We start from the raw sequence: 17,255 nt of genomic DNA, 5'->3' as shown, positions 1-17,255 counted from the left end.
ATAGATTTTGAGAAAAATTAAAAAAATATGAAAATATTGTTTTATTGCATAGTTGCATCCTTCCCTAACATATTATGAAATTCAAAGAGGTATGGAACTTTTGTTGTCTCCGTTTCTCTAGAATATAGCGATGTTATTGTGGTTAATCCACCAATTTAGGGAGTATTATGAAGTTTTACTAAATTAATTGACAAATAATTACAAACGATGCCCATGTATCATGAAAGAGAGTTTAATATACATTAATACAAATGTAGAATGTATTTAGAGATTTTAAAACAACACTAAAGATCATAGGCTTCAGTATATAGAGAATTTACCGAAAAATTCAATATTTTCGTATGTGGGTTAACACATAGATTTTGAGAAAAAATCAAAAATATGAAAATACTGTTTTAATGCATAGTTTCATCATTCACTAACATATGATGAAATTCAAAGAGGTTTGGAACTTTTGTTATCTCCGTTTCTCTGGAATATAGCGATTTTATTGTGGTTAGGTCACCAATTTAGGGAGTTATATGAAGTTATACTAAATTAATTGACAAATAATTACAAACGATGCCCATGTATCATGAAAGAAAGTTTAATATACATTAATAAAAATGTAGAGTGTGTTTAGAATTTTTAAAACAACACTAAAGATCATAGGCTTCATATATAGAGCATTTACCGAAAATTCAATATTTTCGTAGGGGTTAACACATAGATTTTGAGAAAAATTCAAAAATATGAAAAAAACTGTTTTAATGCATAGTTGCATCATTCACTAACATATGTGGAAATTCGAAGAGGTTTGGAACTTTTGTTGTCTCCGTTTCTCTAGAATATAGCGATTTTATTGTGGTTAGTCCACTAATTTAGGGAGTATTATGAAGTTTTACTAAATTAATTGACAAATAATTACAAACAATGCCCCTGTATCATGAAAGAGAGTTTAATATACATTAATACAAATGTATAATGTGAATAGAAATTTTAAAACAACACTAAATATCATAGGCTTCAGTATATAGAGCATTTACCGAAAAATTCAATATTTTCGTGGGGGTTAACACATAGATTTTGAGAAAAATTCAAAAATATGAAAATACTGTTTCAATGCATAGTTGCATCCTTCACTAACATATGATGAAATTCAAAGAGGTTTGGAACTTTTGTTTTCTCCGTTTCTCTAGAAGATATCGATTTTATTGTGGTTAGTACACCAATTTAGGGAGTATTATGAAGTTTTACTAAATTAATTGACAAAAAAATTACAAATGATGCCCATGTATCATGAAAGAGAGTTTAATATACATTAATACAAATGTAGAATGTGTTTAGAAATTTTTAAACAACACTAAAGATCATAGGCTTCAGTATATAGAGCATTTAGCGAAAATTTCAATATTTTCGTAGATTTTGAGAAAAAAATTCAAAAATATGAAAATACGGTTTTAATGCATAGTTGCATCATTCACTAACATATGATGAAGGTCAAAGAGGTTTGAAACTTTTATTGTCTCTGTTTCTCTAGAAAATAACGTTTTTATTGTGGTTAGTCCACCAATTTAGGGAGTATTATGAATTTTTACTAAATTAATTGACAAAAAATTAAAAAGATGAACATGTACCATGAAAGAGAGTTTAATATACATTAATACAAATGTAAAATGTGTTTAGAAATTTTAAAACAACACTAAAGATCATAGGCTTCAGTATATAGAACATTTACCGAAAAATTCAATATTTTCGTAGGGGTTAACACATAGATTTTGAGAAAAATTCAAAAATATGAAAATACTGTTTCAATGCATATTTGCATCCTTCACTAACATATGATGAAATTCAAAGAGGTTTGGAACTTTTGTTGTCTCCGTTTCTCTAGAAGATATCGATTTTATTGTGGTTAGTACACCAATTTAGGCAGTATTATGAAGTTTTACTAAATTAATTGACAAAAAAATTACAAATGATGCCCATGTATCATGAAAGAGAGTTTAATATACATTAATACAATTGTAGAATGTGTTTAGAAATTTTAAAACAACACTAAAGATCATAGGTTCAGTATATAGAGCATTTAGCGAAAATTTCAATATTTTCGTAGATTTTGAGAAAAAAAATCAAAAATTCAAAAATACGGTTTTAATGCATAGTTGCATCATTCACTAACATATGATGAAGGTCAAAGAGGTTTGAAACTTTTATTATCTCTGTTTCTCTAGAAAATAGCGTTTTTATTGTGGTTAGTCCACCAATTTAGGGAGTATTATGAATTTTTACTAAATTAATTGACAAAAAATTAAAAAGATGAACATGTACCAAGAAAAAAAGTTTAATATACATTAATAAAAATGTAAAATGTGTTTATAAATTTTAAAACAACACTAAAGATTATTGGTTTCAGTATATAGAGCATTTACCGAAAAAAATCAATATTTTTGTAGGGGTTAACACATAGATTTAGAGAAAAATTCAAAAATATGAAAAATACTGTTTTAATGCATAGTTACATCCTTCTGTAACAGATGATGAAATTCAAAGAGGTTTGGAACTTTTGTTATCTCTGTTTCTCTAGAATATAGCGATATTATTGTGGTTAGTCCACCAATTTAGGGAGTATTATGAAGTTTTACTAAATTAATTGACAAATAATTACAAACGATGCCCCTGTATCATAAAAGAGAGTTTAATACAAATGTAGAATGTGTTTAGAAATTTTAGAACAACACTAAAGATCATAGGCTTCAGTATATAGAGCATTTACCGAAAAATTCAATATTTTCGTAGGGGTTACACATAGATTTTGAGAAAATTTCAAAAATATGAAAATACTGTTTTAATGCATAGTTGCATTCTTCACTAACATATGATGAAATTCAAAGAGGTTTGGAACTTTTGTTATCTCCGTTTCTCTGGAATATAGCGATTTTATTGTGGTTAGTCCACCAATTTAGGGAGTTATATGAAGTTATACTAAATTAATTGACAAATAATTACAAACGATGCATATGTATCATGAAAGAGAGTTTAATATATATTAATACAAAAGTAGAGTGTGTTTATAAATTTTAAAACAACACTAAAGATCATAAGCTTCATATATAGAGCATTTACCGAAAATTCAATATTTTCGTAGGGGGTTAGTTAACACATAGATTATGAGAAAAATTCAAAAATATGTAAAAACTGTTTTAATGCATTGTTGCATCATTCACTAACATATGTGGAAATTCGAAGAGGTTTGGAACTTTTGTTGTCTCCGTTTCTCTATAATATAGCGATTTTATTGTGGTTAGTCCACTAATTTAGGGAGTATTATGAAGTTTTACTAAATAAATTGACAAATAATTACAAAAAATGCCCTTGTATCATGAAAGAGAGTTTAATATACATTAATACAAATTTAGAATGTGTATAGAAATTTTAAAACAACACTAAAGATCATAGGCTTCAGTATATAGAGCATTTACAGAAAAATTCAATATTTTCGTAGGGGGTTAACACATAGATTTTGAGAAAAATTCAAAAATATGAAAATATTGTTTTAATGCATAGTTGCATCGTTCACTAACATATGATGAAATTCAAATAGGTTTGGAACTTTTGTTGTCTCCGTTTCTCTAGAAGATATCGATTTTATTGTGGTTAGTACACCAATTTAGGGAGTATTATGAAGTTTTACTAAATTAATTGACAAAAAAAATTACAAATGATGCCCATGTATCATGAAAGAGAGTTTAATATATATTAATACAAATGTAGAATGTGTTTAGAAATTTTAAAACAACACTAAAGATCATAGGCTTCAGTATATAGAGCATTTAGCGAAAATTTCAATATTTTCGTAGATTTTGAGAAAAATTCAAAAATATGAAAATACGGTTTTAATGCATAGTTGCATCATTCACTAACATATGATGAAGGTCAAAGAGGTTTGGAACTTTTATTGTCTCTGTTTCTCTAGAAAATAGCGTTTTTATTGTGGTTAGTCCACCAATTTAGGGAGTATTATGAATTTTTAATAAATTAATTGACAAAAAATTAAAAAGATGAACATGTACCATGAAAGAGAGTTTAATATGCATTAATACAAATGTAAAATGTGTTTATAAATTTTAAAACAACACTAAAGATCATAGGCTTCAGTATATAGAACATTTACCGAAAAATTTAATATTTTCGTAGGGGTTAACGCATAGATTTTGAGAAAAAATCAAAAATATGAAAATACTGTTTTAATGCATAGTTGCACCCTTCACTAACATATGATGAAGGTCAAAGAGGTTTGGAACTTTTTTTATCTCTGTTTTTCTAGAAAAAAAAACCGATTTTATAGTGGTTAGTCCACCAATTTAGGGAGTATTATGAATTTTTACTAAATTAATTGACAAAAAAAATAAAACGATGCTTATGTACCATGAATGAGAGTTTAATATACATTAATAGAAATGTATAATGTGTATAGAAATTTTAAAACAACAGTAATGATCATAGACTTCAGTATATATAGCATTTACCGAAAAATTCAATATTTTCGTAGGGACACATAGATTTTGAGAAAAAATCAAACATATGAAAATACTGTTTTAATGCATAGTTGCATCCTTCACTAATATATGATGAAATTCAAAGAGGTTTGGAACTTTTGTTGTTTCCGTTTCTCTAGAAGATATCAATTTTATTGTGGTTAGTACACCAATTTAGGGAGTATTATGAAGTTTTACTAAACTAATTGACAAAAAATTACTAATGGTGCCCATGTATCATGAAAAAGAGTTTAATATACATTAATACAAATGTAGAATGTGTTTAGAAATTTTAAAACAACACTAAAGATCATAGACTTCAGTATATAGAACATTTACCGAAAAAATCAATATTTTCGTAGGGGTTAACACATAGATTTTGAGAAAAATTCACATATATGAAAAAACTGTTTTAATGCATAGTTGCATCCTTCACTAACATATGATGAAGGTCAAAGAGGTTTGGAACTTTTTTTATCTTCGTTTCTCTTGAAAAAAGCGATTTTATAGTGGAGCGATTTTATAGTGGTAAGTCCATCAATTTAGGGAGTATTTGAAGTTTTACTAAATTAATTGACAAAAAAAAAACGATGTTTATATACCATGAAAGAGAGTTTAATATACATTAATACAAATGTAGAATGTGTTTAGGAATTTTATAACACTAAAGATCATAGGCTTCAATACACATAGATTTTGAAAACAAAATCAAAAATATGAAAATATTGTTTTAATGCATAGTTGCATCCTTCACTAACATATGATGAAGGTCAAAGAGGTTTGAAATTTTTGTTTTCTCCGTTTCTCTAGAAAATAGCGATTTTATAGTGGAGTCCACCAATTTAGGGAGTATTATGAAGTTTTACTAAATTAATTGACAAAAATATTAAAACGATGCATGTATACCATGAAAGAGTATTTAATATACATTAATAAAAATGTAGAATGTGTTTAGAAATTTTAAAACAACACTAATGACCATAGGCTTCATTATATAGAGCATTTACCGAAAAAATCAATATTTTGGTGGGAGATTTTGAGAAAAATTCAAAAATATGAAAATTTCTATTTTATTGCATAGCTGCATCCTTCACTAACATATGATGAAGGTCAAAGAGGTTTGAAACTTTTGTTGTCTCCATTTCTCTAGAAAATAGCGATTTTATAGTGGTTAGTCCACCAATTTAGGGAGTATTATGAAGCTTTACTAAATTAATTGACAAAAAAATTAAAACGATGGCTATGTACAATGAAAGAGAGTTTAATATACATTAATACAAATGTAAAATGTGTTTAGAGATTTTATAACAACACTAAAGATCATAGACTTCGGTATATAGAGCATTTACTAAAAAATTCAATATTGTCGTAGGGATTGTTAACACATAGATTTTGAAAAAAAAAAAACAAAAATATGAAAATACTGTTTTAATGCATAGTTGCATCATTCACTAACATATGATGAAGGTCAAAGAGATTTGGAACTTTGGTTGTTTCCGTTTCTGTAGAAAATAGCAATTTTATAGTGGTTAGTCCACTAGTTGGACGGCATTCCTTAGTCTATATATCTCGTTTTAATGGTGTTTTTGACTTAATACACACATTTTAAAAATGTAATATATGTATATGCATATTATTTTATACTCCCTCCGGATATGAATGTAAGATGTTCTATATTTTTATCTTGTATACAAATGTAGAATGTTTTGAGATATAATTAATGCATTTATTTTTAAAATTTAAACATAAATTAAAAAGTAAAATTATGAGTGGTGAAACTTTATTGATATAATCAAAAAGTAACAACTAAAATATTGTATTTATTGTTTCTTAATATGTGTGTAAAACCTTAAACATCTTATATTTAAATCCAGAGGGAGTATTTGAATAAAGGGGAATATAATACAACAATTAAAAATCATGTTTTTAGGTTAACTTAACCAAGATATTGTTAGAACACTGATTGCCCAAATGTCAGATTACTTTGACGTCGCCGCCTGGTTCAGTAAATGTAATTCAAAAGAGTTTGGCTAGAACACAATTTAAAATGGGGTTAAAATCATATCGGAGAGCCTAAGTAAACGTAGATATGAACATGTGGATGCCAAGGTATTACCAAAGGAGTCAAAGTATTACCAAACTTATTTTATTACACATAGAAAGTCGTACTTTTACATTATTCTTTCTTTCACATTACATCATCATACATTTATTTTGGGACCATTCACATTCATTATTAGATTTACTACACAACCAAAATGATCCAAACATAGCATTTGCGTTTTGCAGCCATAGTGTATTAACGATTGCTTAGACGTTGTGATTAGGGTTGATCGTTGCAGTAGTCGCATAAGCACGTAACGTTAGTTCCTTGTCCCCAACGGCATCTTCCACCTTTAGCCCCCTTGTTCTCACGGCATCTTGTGTAACAAATCGTCGGAAATATCCGAGGCGCACAGAAGCCGAAGCCAACATCACCACCGTATTCTCTCAAGCACTTGCTATCTTGCGCTTCTGTCTCTGGCATGTCTGTCATAACAAAAGAAAACAAAACCATATGATCCCTGAGAGCTAGTAAATACCAAGAGTTAAATGAAGATACTAGCAAAGTCTGTCTAAGTAACATACCAGAGATAACTAAGAAGAAGATGAAGAAGACAACGAAGATGGAAAGTGGTTTTATCGCCATTGTCACTTTTGCTAAGAATGTCTCACTTTGGGGTTTGTTTTGATATGCGGTGAACAATTGGTGCTGGTGGTGCTATTTATATTCATCTTTAGGACCAAACCGTTTTGCTTAGTGGTATTGAAACCGAACCATACCAAAACTAAACCAGTAAGATAAGTAAACAACAAAAAAGTTTTTAATATTCAAATAATTCTAGTTTGAATTGTTGACATATTTGGCCACCACCGACAAGATTAGACATCCAACTTTTTATTTTCTGATTTATATAAGACAATAAACATATACAGTATCAAAATTGTCTTTCTCCATCATGCCTTTCTTTACAAGCAAACTAATATATGAAGATTCTTTCACAGGGGAAAGCATAAGTAAGCAGTAGATATTATAAACCTGTGCCTAAGTAACCGTTGCTACCACCAGAACTACCTATAGGAGCAGGTAAATCTCTAACGAGGAACTTCACCGTGTGTTTCCCCATACCATATAATATCTCCAAGCATTCTTGGAGATCAGAATCTGTAACCATCAACACCCATTCTTCTTCATCATCCAAGTACTTCAGCTGAAACGACCCCTCTTGCAGTTTAAGCCTTTTACCAACTTCTTTGTAGAGCTGAGAACACCCAACTGATGACTCGAACTTGAAACGTATTGTGTCTTCTCTATAAGTAGCCTTTACAGTGAGCGTTGTTGATCCACTTTCGCCGTGGGTTCTCGTTTTGTTCCCATTGTCCATGGAAGTAGATGAGCTTCCCATCATAACTGCGCCTGAGCTATTAGATGAATCTGACATGGATCGAATTGTTGTTTCCATGCCATCTGTAACCGGAGAGCTTAACTTGCCATTGAAGCCAGACTGTTCAGCCATCCAATCACATTGTTGACCACTAGCATCCATGAATGAATCTGCACCAAACAGGAATTCGCTCAAGATTTTAAAATCTCTATCTAAGGTTCATGGCATAGGAGATAGTCTTACCGTTTGTAATGATGTCATCCTCTAACTTAACTGCATTGCCGACTGATTTAGCTTTCAAGAGCTCAAAGGAGGTATCTTCACATGCATTGTCATCATTAGAAGATGGATCTTTTGGGGTAGGGCCAGCTGCAACGAACTCTCCCGTTGCTGAGTCAAACCTCAGTCCTCCTTCTACACCCTGGACAGAGTCGAGCACCGTCTGTATTTTCCTTAATGACCTGTTCACTTTGTTAATCTTACGAGACGGCCACCTCATGATCCCATGCTGTCTGCATATCCGTTTTAATGTAGTGGGACAAACTGCAACAGATTAGATCCAAAGTCAAGACCGTTAGAAACCTTATCTGGTAAATAGGAATGCATCAATGCCTGAGATAATGTGAAAACCTCACCACCAAGGCTTTTTGCAGCATCCTTTAGACTCCCAGAGAAATGTTGTTGGAGAACACTTAAGGTCACATTCTTCTCTGTTGTGCTTTTCTTCTTCTCTGGCGTTCTAGCTTTGCTCTTATCCTATGGAAAAAAACAAATCAGTGCTCACTCTAGCAAGTCTGTTCACAGTATCTACAGAATAACCAAACTGCATACATCAACATACCTGCTCAAACGTGCCTTGAGATCCTGTACTACTGTTATCTTTATCAGAGGAGTTAGAGTTAAGTTCACAATCTAATACTATTGTCTGAAAGCTTCTTGAACATGTAGATATCTCTCCACTCCTTTTAGTCACCCCCACATCTGAAACAGTTCTCAGAGTTCGACAAATCCTCTGCATCGTACCCGAAAGGCTATCCAATAGAAGCTGTTGTTCCAAGCTTCCTCTCATACTTACCGGCAAGAAAAGTTCAAGTATGTAATCATCTTCACCGGTGTGAGTACTCCTCAGCTTTATAGCAACAGCAGCATTCAAACCGTACTTTCTAGCATGATGAACAAGAGGATACTCGCCGATGTCACACGCCTTCACATCAGAAGCAAAGAACGGATGGTTTGATACAAAAGCTTTGCCTACAATTCCTTCCTTCTCTCTTAGACAATGCTCCACACAAGCGTGGACAAAGCCTTCCATCTCCATATCATTCACATAACAAGCCGTCTCCTCCACGCAAAGAACTAATGAGTTTGGTCCATTATTACAAGGAAGCCAGGCTAGAGCTAAAGGCAACTTGTGCGCATGACATACTGCTCGTAAAACATCTTTTATTTCAGCCAAGGCCTCTCTTTGGTTACTTGAAAGGTACTGCAAAGCAGAAGTTCAATTAGACTGAGACTTGAACATCTTTTTTGATTGGTTCAGATGTTACCTGAGGTCGAGGGATCGATGAAGTCCTTAAGTTCACAGCCTGAAGAGCACGGCAAACAGACTCCATCTCCACATCAAAATCATGTTTCTCCTTGGACGTGACGAGCTCCATGACAGCGCAACAAGACGTCCCAGACGCTTCTTCAAGGATAGGTATCGCAATGGAGCCACGGACTTCGTTATCTACCGCATGCTTCATACGCAGATACTCATCCCTCTTGTAATACCTCACGTTTGATGTCCATTCGCGTACTCCTGAGATAAACACTCGTCCAGGGAGACCGGGAGAAGAAGAACATTGATTTGGTTTGGAAGCAAAAGTGAATTTCCTCGACACTTCACGGTACTGAGAAAGCCTCGGGTCAAGCAGATAGGCTTGGTCGCAGGTACTGAGAATGTACTGGTCTCCTGCTTTGATGGGAGTCCAGATTTGAGCTAAGATGCCTTCTCCTGAACCTGATGAGGACTCTATGAATAAGCTTAGTGCTTTGAGCATCTTCTCATCTAACGAGTGGCTCAAAGACCTGGGGATAGTCTGGTTACTAACCCTGCGTCGTTTACCGCTTAACTCGTTGATATCTAATGAGCAATGAATCTGAGAGCTCGTTGATCTTTCTTCAGTATGGTAAGAGCTTTCCAGATCATGGAAGGAACGAGTGAGACCAGCTCTCGTCTCAGGTGGATGAGAAGAAGTGGATAGACCGTATTGAGAGAACAAGAGATCAGTAGGGGAAGGGGTATTGAACCATGTAGAGAAAGAGTCGAAGTTCATTAGCTCAGATGATGAAGATGAGTTGAGCATATCATGAGGACCAAAGCTTAAACCATCCATTTGTTGTTCTGTAGGAATGTCTTGATAACCAAAACCTTTCTCTCTAGAAGCAAAAGGGTGTTCCATTTCGTTGATGATTGATTGAACAAAACACCTCAACAGCAACAACAACTGTTGAATCTTGATTCGAACATAACAGGATCATTCATTTGAGTCAAAGAGAGGATCTTTCAATCGAATCATTACATACATACACAAGAGATGCTTGAAACCTCCACCAGTACCCTACCAACAGAGAAGACGTCACATAATCAAATTCACGAGTTGGTTTCACAATAAGACAAAAAGTCCAAAACTTTAACAACCGCAACTCCAGAACATTACAAGAGTATATAGTAAAGAGACCAAAGTTCAGAGTTTCAGACAAGACTTACACAATCCAAAACAGAGGAAAGTAAAAAAAAAACAAAAAAAAAAAAAACTGAGCTTTAACCTATAGAAAGTTGGGTTTGTGTAAAGGCTTACACTTAAGCTCTCGTGGGAAGATATTACATCAGAAGACGGGATAATATTGTCGATTCCATTTAAGCTTTGCGACGAAGGAGAGGCGGAGAGAGAGAGAGAGGTTTACTTAGAGACGGAATCGAATCGGTCTCTCTCTGAGCTTTTGTGCTTGCGTAAGCAACAGAACGATGCGTTTTGATTAGATTCAAATCCACGTGTGGCGACGACAAGAAAGGAACTGGGTGCTGAAGATAATTTTTTATTTGTTGTTTTTTTATGCAAGTACGTAAATAGTATTTTAATTAGGAATCCTTGGACATCGCATATCGTCTCATGTCAGCGTATCTTTTACAGAGAGCTTCATGCACTGCATGGTATATTTATTTAATTCCACATATATTAAACATGTAAATAATAGCAAAGTAAGCATATTGTTTTACAAAAACAATAATATAGTTTTCAAAGCAAATACTCGCCATTGAGTTATACTTATGATTCTTTTTTCGTATTTGTTCGATGATAAATGCGAGTCAATTTTGTCCACTTTTTCTTTTTCTAAGGAAATCCCTTTTTGTATTTCTTCCTTTTTATCCTTTGCAGAAATTTATCAACGTAATTATTCTTACTAAATTAAGATGTTCAGAGTTCGCTGCATCTTAGTATTATATAAAAATAAAAACACAGCCATATAATCGCATTGATATATCTGATATATAAAAGCTTTCGGAAAACATAGAGTTTGCATGCCTTGCAAGTGGCAATAAGCTTAACTATAAAATTGAAAAATACCACTATCTTTGCTCGCATAATTGACTAATTGTATTTTGGTAAAAGTTAGGCAGATTAATCATTCTACAAATATTGTTTTTTTTTTTGGACAGATATAAAAATGAGTGCAACACAAAGACTTTCCAAAAAATCATCCATTCTAGTACTATTTTCTCGCCCAAGCACGATTATCCGTGCTGTTCTGATGAGATTCGGTGCACTGGTGCTGGTACGTTTGCACCTTACAATGATTGGTTTCGATTTGTGTGTCAAAAACTATTAGGAATAAGCCGATTTGTAACCTCTCTCCCTAAGAATAAATTATCAAGTTGCTCGTAATATTTAGTTGGTTACAGGAGATCAACAAGAGATGCATGTGATCCACTTTATACAAATTGCTCTGCATTCGACCACAATGGCACGTTAGTATCCGTGACTGAGACTATTTTATTGTTCTGCTGGTGCCACGAATGACCCACTTCCTCTCCTAACATATTCTCCATTTATAAAAGTGATTAAAGTTTGATATGATAGGTGAATCTTGACCGTCCGATGAGATTCGAGTTCTCTTTCAAGATTCTTCAAGCGTGGAATCTTCAACAATATACAACTAGGGCTATAATATCTTGCAGAAATTTGCTTGTCTCCCTATTTGCTGTAATTAATTAAAGTTCTTTGTCATGTATTGTGACGTGTGATTATAGATCCAATAATGTAGGATACATGTTAAAATAAAATAAATTTTTCTGACAAAAAAAAACTATATATGGAACTGCCCTAGACGGCCTAAGAGCACCTAGTTAGGGCCGGTACACTGATCTGATATGTAATCAGTGCGATGCATTTTAAATTTACTAGGATGAAAGCAAGTTTACTAGGATTTAATCAAGTTTTGGAAAACAGTAGATGCAACCACAAGAATAGCCCTTTTAACTTTAACTATAGAACAGTTAAATGACGGATAAATTTAACTTAAGCACTAACAACTATATCTTCAGAACTCCCTTACTATGAAACATGTCTTCTGTAAAGTAGTATTACTTTTGATGATAAATATCTAGCTATATTGGGCCTAATAAAGATCATAGGAACCCAACAAAATTCAAAAAGGCCCAATTTGTATTTTCTCAAAGTGCTAACAAGAAAAGTCCAACGGAATAATTATATACATACACTATAACTCATAAGATATCGTATTTTAATCAAATATCTAATCACATTGCAACATTGCAAAACACACTGATCTTGTTGATCGTAAACATAGACATTCACATGATAATGGTATAGATAGATCTCAACTAATTGTCAATTAGTCCTATAAGGGCTATAATAAGTCAATAACAATTATTTCGACACTTCACTTTACTTTTTAGATTAAAGTTTATTTAATTTTTCCGCAAGCGTTATTAGCCTAAAAAAGGAAGAAAAACAAAAAATTTAAAAAAAATTAAAGAGAGAGAAAATAGAAACACTTTTTGATCAGAAAGGAGAGAGAAGGAAGAAAATTAAAAAAAAAAAAAAGGAACAAACTTTCAGTCGCCCATGAAACAATGGAGATCGGAGAAGATCATCATCCTTCATGATCCTTGACCCCTTCAGGTTTTTCCCCTTATCTCTCTGCATCCATGTTTATATTCTCACCTGAGCTCTAAATGTTCGTAAACGTTTAAGGAAAGTTTCTGTTTTTGATCTTTTTTTTAAGGAAACTCAACCCGACCGGGTCCATTGATCTGTCTCTCTATCTCCTGTCTGAAATTTATAAATCATGTTTTTTTTTTTGGATTTTTGTGAAAAAATTGGAATCTGATCACAGTAAAGATCTGATTTTTTTTTTATTCTATTGATTGAAATAGAAGGTGGATTCTGATCTGGCTATGTGTGCTACAAGATCTTGATGATCTTGTTGATGTGTATATATATATAAGTGATGATGAATGTTTTGCAGAGAAGAGTTTGGGGAAGTGAGGAGGACTGATGTGTTCTGGTGGAGAAGGCAAACAATGGAGTTGTGGAAAAGCAGGTGTAGTGAGTTTGCAGAAAGTTGGATCTTTGGTTCGAGATTTGAGCGAGCCTTGTCTTTCACAGTCACACATTCAGGTTGTTATCACTGTAAGCTCTTTCTCTTTTTTTACCCCTTTTTGTTTCTTATTCCATCTTCTCTATAACAATGTTATGTAAATGAGTATTTGTAATGGCGCAGATCGGCAAAATGCTTAAGCCAGAGAAGTGGCAGGCGTCTTTTGATAGTGAAGGGAGAGTTTCTGGTTTTCAAAAGGCACTCAAGTTAATCATTTTGGGGGTATGCTTCTCTCTTTTTTTGCTGAAGAAGCTATCTTTATACAATGCTCTGATGTATGATGTTGAATCCTTATTTAGGGAATCGATCCGTCTATTAGAGCTGAAGTTTGGGAGTTTCTACTTGGTTGTTATGAGTTGAGCAGCACCTCTGAGCACCGTAACCAACTCAGGCTTGCCCGAAGGAAACGGTACAATGAATTGCTCAAGCAATGCCAGACGATGCATTCAAGCGTTGGAACTGGCTCCCTTGCCTATGTTGTGGGGTCTAAAGTCATGGATATGCGGAAGTCTTATAGAGATGAGTCTGTAAAGGCTTCTACTACAGAAGAAGCTTGTGTTGATGATCATGATGATACTGAGAATCATAATCACAGTGATTGGAGTAATAACGGTACTGATGCACCACCTCATGTACACAGAAGAGGGAGTTCTAGTGAGTCTATTGAGTTAGCAAGCGGAAGAGAAAGTCCAGAGAGCGTAGTATACAAAACTTCTAGTCCTTTTGGCTTTGCTTCCCCTGCCGGTTACTATGACTTCCCCTCCCTGCCGGTTACGGATTTGTTTGGGAGGAATAGTTTAGACAAGATAGAGGTTTCTACGCCGGAGAGTGAGATAAGATCTGAGGAGAAGGAGGGAATGCACCATTTTCGAGTTGATAAGAATGCTGAGTTAGTTAGAGAACAGCCTAAGCCCGCTTCAGAGATCGAAGCGGTTGGACCATCGTCTTATCCTGGCTCGAGAATATCAGATGTCCCTGAAACAGCATCGGTGAAGGAGAGTCCCTCTCGTGTTGGGAATGTCACAGAAGATCGAGTTTCTGAGTGGCTTTGGACATTGCATCGAATAGGTAGGAATGATTATCCTTGTCTTTTTTTTTGTTTACGACAACTTAGTTAACTCTTTTGTTTCTTCAGTTGTTGATGTGGTGAGGACGGACAGCCACCTTGAGTTCTACGAAGATCCAGGGAATCTAGGAAGAATGTCTGATATACTTGCGGTCTATGCTTGGGTTGATCCTGCAACTGGTTATTGCCAAGGTTCCTTATATCTTGTCTCTTAGATATGTTGAACAGAAACATGGTTTTGGTTTGGGATACTAACTCTATGTTTTGCAAATGTGTTGATAGGAATGAGTGATTTAGTCTCTCCTTTCGTGGTTCTTTTTGAAGATAACGCTGATGCCTTTTGGTGCTTTGAAATGCTCATAAGAAGAACGGTAATACCAATATTTTAATATCAATGTTCAAGAAAATCGCTACGGCGTCTTATATGAGATTATTGATTAGACGGGCGCCTAGAACATTTAGACCAACTTTTTATAATAAAAAAAAAATCATTAGATAAAAATAGTTTCATTCAGAAGCCGTCTAGATCGACTTTTAGAACACTGCTTAATATACCATATGTTATCTGAATCATGCATTATGATTTTTGCTATGTGTCTTATATGTGCAGCGAGCGAATTTTCAAATGGAGGGACCAACTGGGGTGATGGATCAGTTGCAGTCACTGTGGCACATATTGCAACTCACAGATAAAGATATCTTTTCTCACTTATCACGTATTGGTGCTGAGAGTCTTCACTTTGCCTTCCGTATGCTTTTAGTTCTGTTCCGGCGAGAATTGTCTTTTAATGAGGCTCTCAGAATGTGGGAGGTGTGTAGCTCTTCTGTTCAGTCTCTCTTTCTTTCAACTACTTTGTACTAAACAACCATGCAATTTTTAGATGATGTGGGCAGCTGATTATGATGAATCTGTGACTGAAGCTTTGGGGAATGATTGCTTGGAGCCTTTGGTGATTCAGCTTCCGAGAAAAACTGAAGCTGAGGTGAATGAAGAAGCGATAAATGGTGATAGTATAAAGAGGGAGCCAGCGATTTCAAAGAGCGGGCCAATTTCGAAGAGCAGCGGTTTGTTGTCTATGAGCGGTTTGCTGCCGAAGAGTGGTCCATTGCCAAAGACTACTGGTCCGCTCTATGAAGAGAGTGGGATGAAGTCATCATCATCATCATACTCTGCATATCACTTCTGTGGTTTGACAAGGAGTCTTTGGTCAAGGAACGATAGAACAACAACAACACATGTCCCTTGTGTAGTTTCATCAATCAAGAGAGGGGATTATGCTCTTCCTGTGTTTTGTGTGGCGGCGATTTTAATCATGAATCGGCATAAGATCATTAAGGAAACTCGCTCAATTGATGACATGATACAGGTGGAAACTTTCACCTTACTTGTGATGAGATGCATATCTATATATACTGATTCAGGAGATGTTTTTTTTACAGATATTCAATGATAAGGTTCTTGTGTTTCGCGTAAGGAGATGCATACGCACAGCCATGAAACTTCGTAGGAAGTACATGTACAAGGTAAGATATGCTCACTACAAAGAAAGTTTATGGTTCTGGATTAGTTTTTTCTTTTAATCGCTATTTAATTGTTGGACGGTTGTTAGAGTCAGGTAATCAAGACCAAGAGCCACACTAACCAGGTTCAGATCGAGCATCAAACCCATATGGAGAGCCAGAAGCTGGATGAGACTCAAAGCCATGGTGAGAACCAGAGCCAAACAAAAAGTTTAAATCATAGTCCTGCCGCTCAGAATGGTGACTAGTCAGATTCTCCTTATAACAATATTAATAAGATAAAACAAAAAGAAGAAGAAGAAGAAGAAGAAGAAGAAGAAGAAGAAGAAGCTTAGATAAGTAGGTCATCTTTGATAGCGAGTTTCCGAGGAAGAGGTTTCTGTTTGAAGATTCGTGCTTTGACAACTATTTTGAGGTACTCATTTTCCATTTTCTATAATGAAAAAGTGTTTGCAAACAATCTTACAGAAGCTATGATAGATCTTACACTCAGCTAAAACCTCTTTTGTTGGTAATGTAACAGAATTATATTCTTATAATTGTTTGGGATCTTCTTGAAGCTACCAGGAAGGAACAAGCAAAGAGACTAAGAAGTTTGGCACTACACAAACTGAGTCATAAAGCAAAGAGGTTAGACAAATAAAATATTGTTTTCTCTTTCGTGCGTGCGGGAGCAATTTTGACTGCATACACTTTATACTTATGTGAATATCAGAAAAAGAGAATACTACTTTTTTGGAAAGAAACACAGAAAAAGAATCAAACTCCTGTTAGCTATAGAGAAGCCTTTTTCACGGCGATCACAATGTAATAAATAACAACATTAATCTATATATCTGAAACTGAAAGAGTTTTCTATCTTTTTTCTCCCTGTTGTTTCATGTTTATGCTTCTTGCAATCGGGGGAGAGAGAGAGAGAGAGCAGAGAGAGATTGTACTCTTTGTTTTAGTTTCTAAGCCTGCTTGTCTCTTCGTATCTATCCTCAAAACTATCTGAGAACTCCTCAGAGATTTTGCTTGGTGTCATCTTTGTAAAGCAGTTATTGATCTACTTCAAGAACA

General features: G+C 34.1%; 3 protein-coding genes across 6 annotated transcripts; 1 reads left to right on the top strand and 2 right to left on the bottom strand.

The window, feature by feature from the left end:
• Nucleotides 1–6,644: 6,644 nt before the first annotated feature.
• Nucleotides 6,645–7,287, bottom strand: LOC106394617 (defensin-like protein 195). The gene is made up of 2 exons (XM_013835185.3): nucleotides 7,143–7,287; nucleotides 6,645–7,043 (listed from the first exon to the last, which is right to left on the bottom strand). Exons 1-2 carry the CDS (start codon nucleotides 7,201–7,203, stop codon nucleotides 6,838–6,840), a joined length of 267 nt encoding a protein of 88 aa, XP_013690639.1. The 5' UTR covers nucleotides 7,204–7,287; the 3' UTR covers nucleotides 6,645–6,837.
• A 149-nt stretch (nucleotides 7,288–7,436) lies between these two features.
• LOC106396550 (protein NLP8) lies at nucleotides 7,437–10,976 on the bottom strand. The gene is made up of 6 exons (XM_013836967.3): nucleotides 10,783–10,976; nucleotides 9,487–10,542; nucleotides 8,781–9,422; nucleotides 8,575–8,695; nucleotides 8,183–8,482; nucleotides 7,437–8,109 (listed from the first exon to the last, which is right to left on the bottom strand). The coding sequence occupies exons 2-6, from the start codon at nucleotides 10,381–10,383 to the stop codon at nucleotides 7,586–7,588; spliced, it is 2,484 nt and encodes an 827-aa protein (XP_013692421.1). The 5' UTR covers nucleotides 10,384–10,542; nucleotides 10,783–10,976; the 3' UTR covers nucleotides 7,437–7,585.
• A 1,974-nt stretch (nucleotides 10,977–12,950) lies between these two features.
• On the top strand, nucleotides 12,951–17,053 carry LOC106396727 (small G protein signaling modulator 1-like). Of its 4 annotated transcripts, none has more exons than XM_013837202.3 (11): nucleotides 12,951–13,128; nucleotides 13,475–13,626; nucleotides 13,730–13,828; nucleotides 13,906–14,674; nucleotides 14,742–14,864; nucleotides 14,955–15,043; nucleotides 15,283–15,483; nucleotides 15,554–16,039; nucleotides 16,113–16,196; nucleotides 16,283–16,608; nucleotides 16,717–17,053. In XM_013837202.3, exons 2-10 carry the CDS (start codon nucleotides 13,504–13,506, stop codon nucleotides 16,439–16,441), a joined length of 2,133 nt encoding a protein of 710 aa, XP_013692656.1. In that variant the 5' UTR covers nucleotides 12,951–13,128; nucleotides 13,475–13,503; the 3' UTR covers nucleotides 16,442–16,608; nucleotides 16,717–17,053. The 4 variants fall into 4 exon arrangements, with proteins under 4 accessions (XP_013692656.1, XP_013692654.1, XP_013692653.1 ...); XM_013837200.3 differs by having other exon boundaries at nucleotides 13,475–13,638; nucleotides 16,289–16,608; XM_013837199.3 differs by having other exon boundaries at nucleotides 13,475–13,638; nucleotides 16,754–17,053.
• Nucleotides 17,054–17,255: the final 202 nt, after the last annotated feature.

Source organism: Brassica napus, chromosome C4 (assembly GCF_020379485.1).
Source record: "Brassica napus cultivar Da-Ae chromosome C4, Da-Ae, whole genome shotgun sequence".
NCBI classification, from domain to species: domain Eukaryota; kingdom Viridiplantae; phylum Streptophyta; class Magnoliopsida; order Brassicales; family Brassicaceae; genus Brassica; species Brassica napus.
The sequence above is the reverse complement of the archived record's forward strand: the minus strand, read 5'-3'. Positions and strand labels throughout refer to the sequence as shown.

What these genes read in the sequence shown, in the direction of transcription:
- LOC106396727 (XM_013837199.3), top strand. Translation starts at nt 13,504, where the DNA reads ATGTGTTCTGGTGGAGAAGGCAAACAATGGAGTTGTGGAAAAGCAGGT. An exon ending in ACATTCAGGTTGTTATCACT is followed by an intron (nt 13,639 to 13,729) that starts GTAAGCTCTTTC and finishes GTAATGGCGCAG; the next exon opens with ATCGGCAAAATGCTTAAGCC. An exon ending in AAATGCTCATAAGAAGAACG is followed by an intron (nt 15,044 to 15,282) that starts GTAATACCAATA and finishes TTATATGTGCAG; the next exon opens with CGAGCGAATTTTCAAATGGA.
- LOC106396550 (XM_013836967.3), bottom strand. Translation starts at nt 10,383, where the DNA reads ATGGAACACCCTTTTGCTTCTAGAGAGAAAGGTTTTGGTTATCAAGAC. An exon ending in CATCGATCCCTCGACCTCAG is followed by an intron (nt 9,423 to 9,486) that starts GTAACATCTGAA and finishes TCTGCTTTGCAG; the next exon opens with TACCTTTCAAGTAACCAAAG. An exon ending in CTCAAGGCACGTTTGAGCAG is followed by an intron (nt 8,696 to 8,780) that starts GTATGTTGATGT and finishes TTTTTTCCATAG; the next exon opens with GATAAGAGCAAAGCTAGAAC.
- LOC106394617 (XM_013835185.3), bottom strand. Translation starts at nt 7,203, where the DNA reads ATGGCGATAAAACCACTTTCCATCTTCGTTGTCTTCTTCATCTTCTTC. An exon ending in CTTCTTCTTAGTTATCTCTG is followed by an intron (nt 7,044 to 7,142) that starts GTATGTTACTTA and finishes TTGTTATGACAG; the next exon opens with ACATGCCAGAGACAGAAGCG.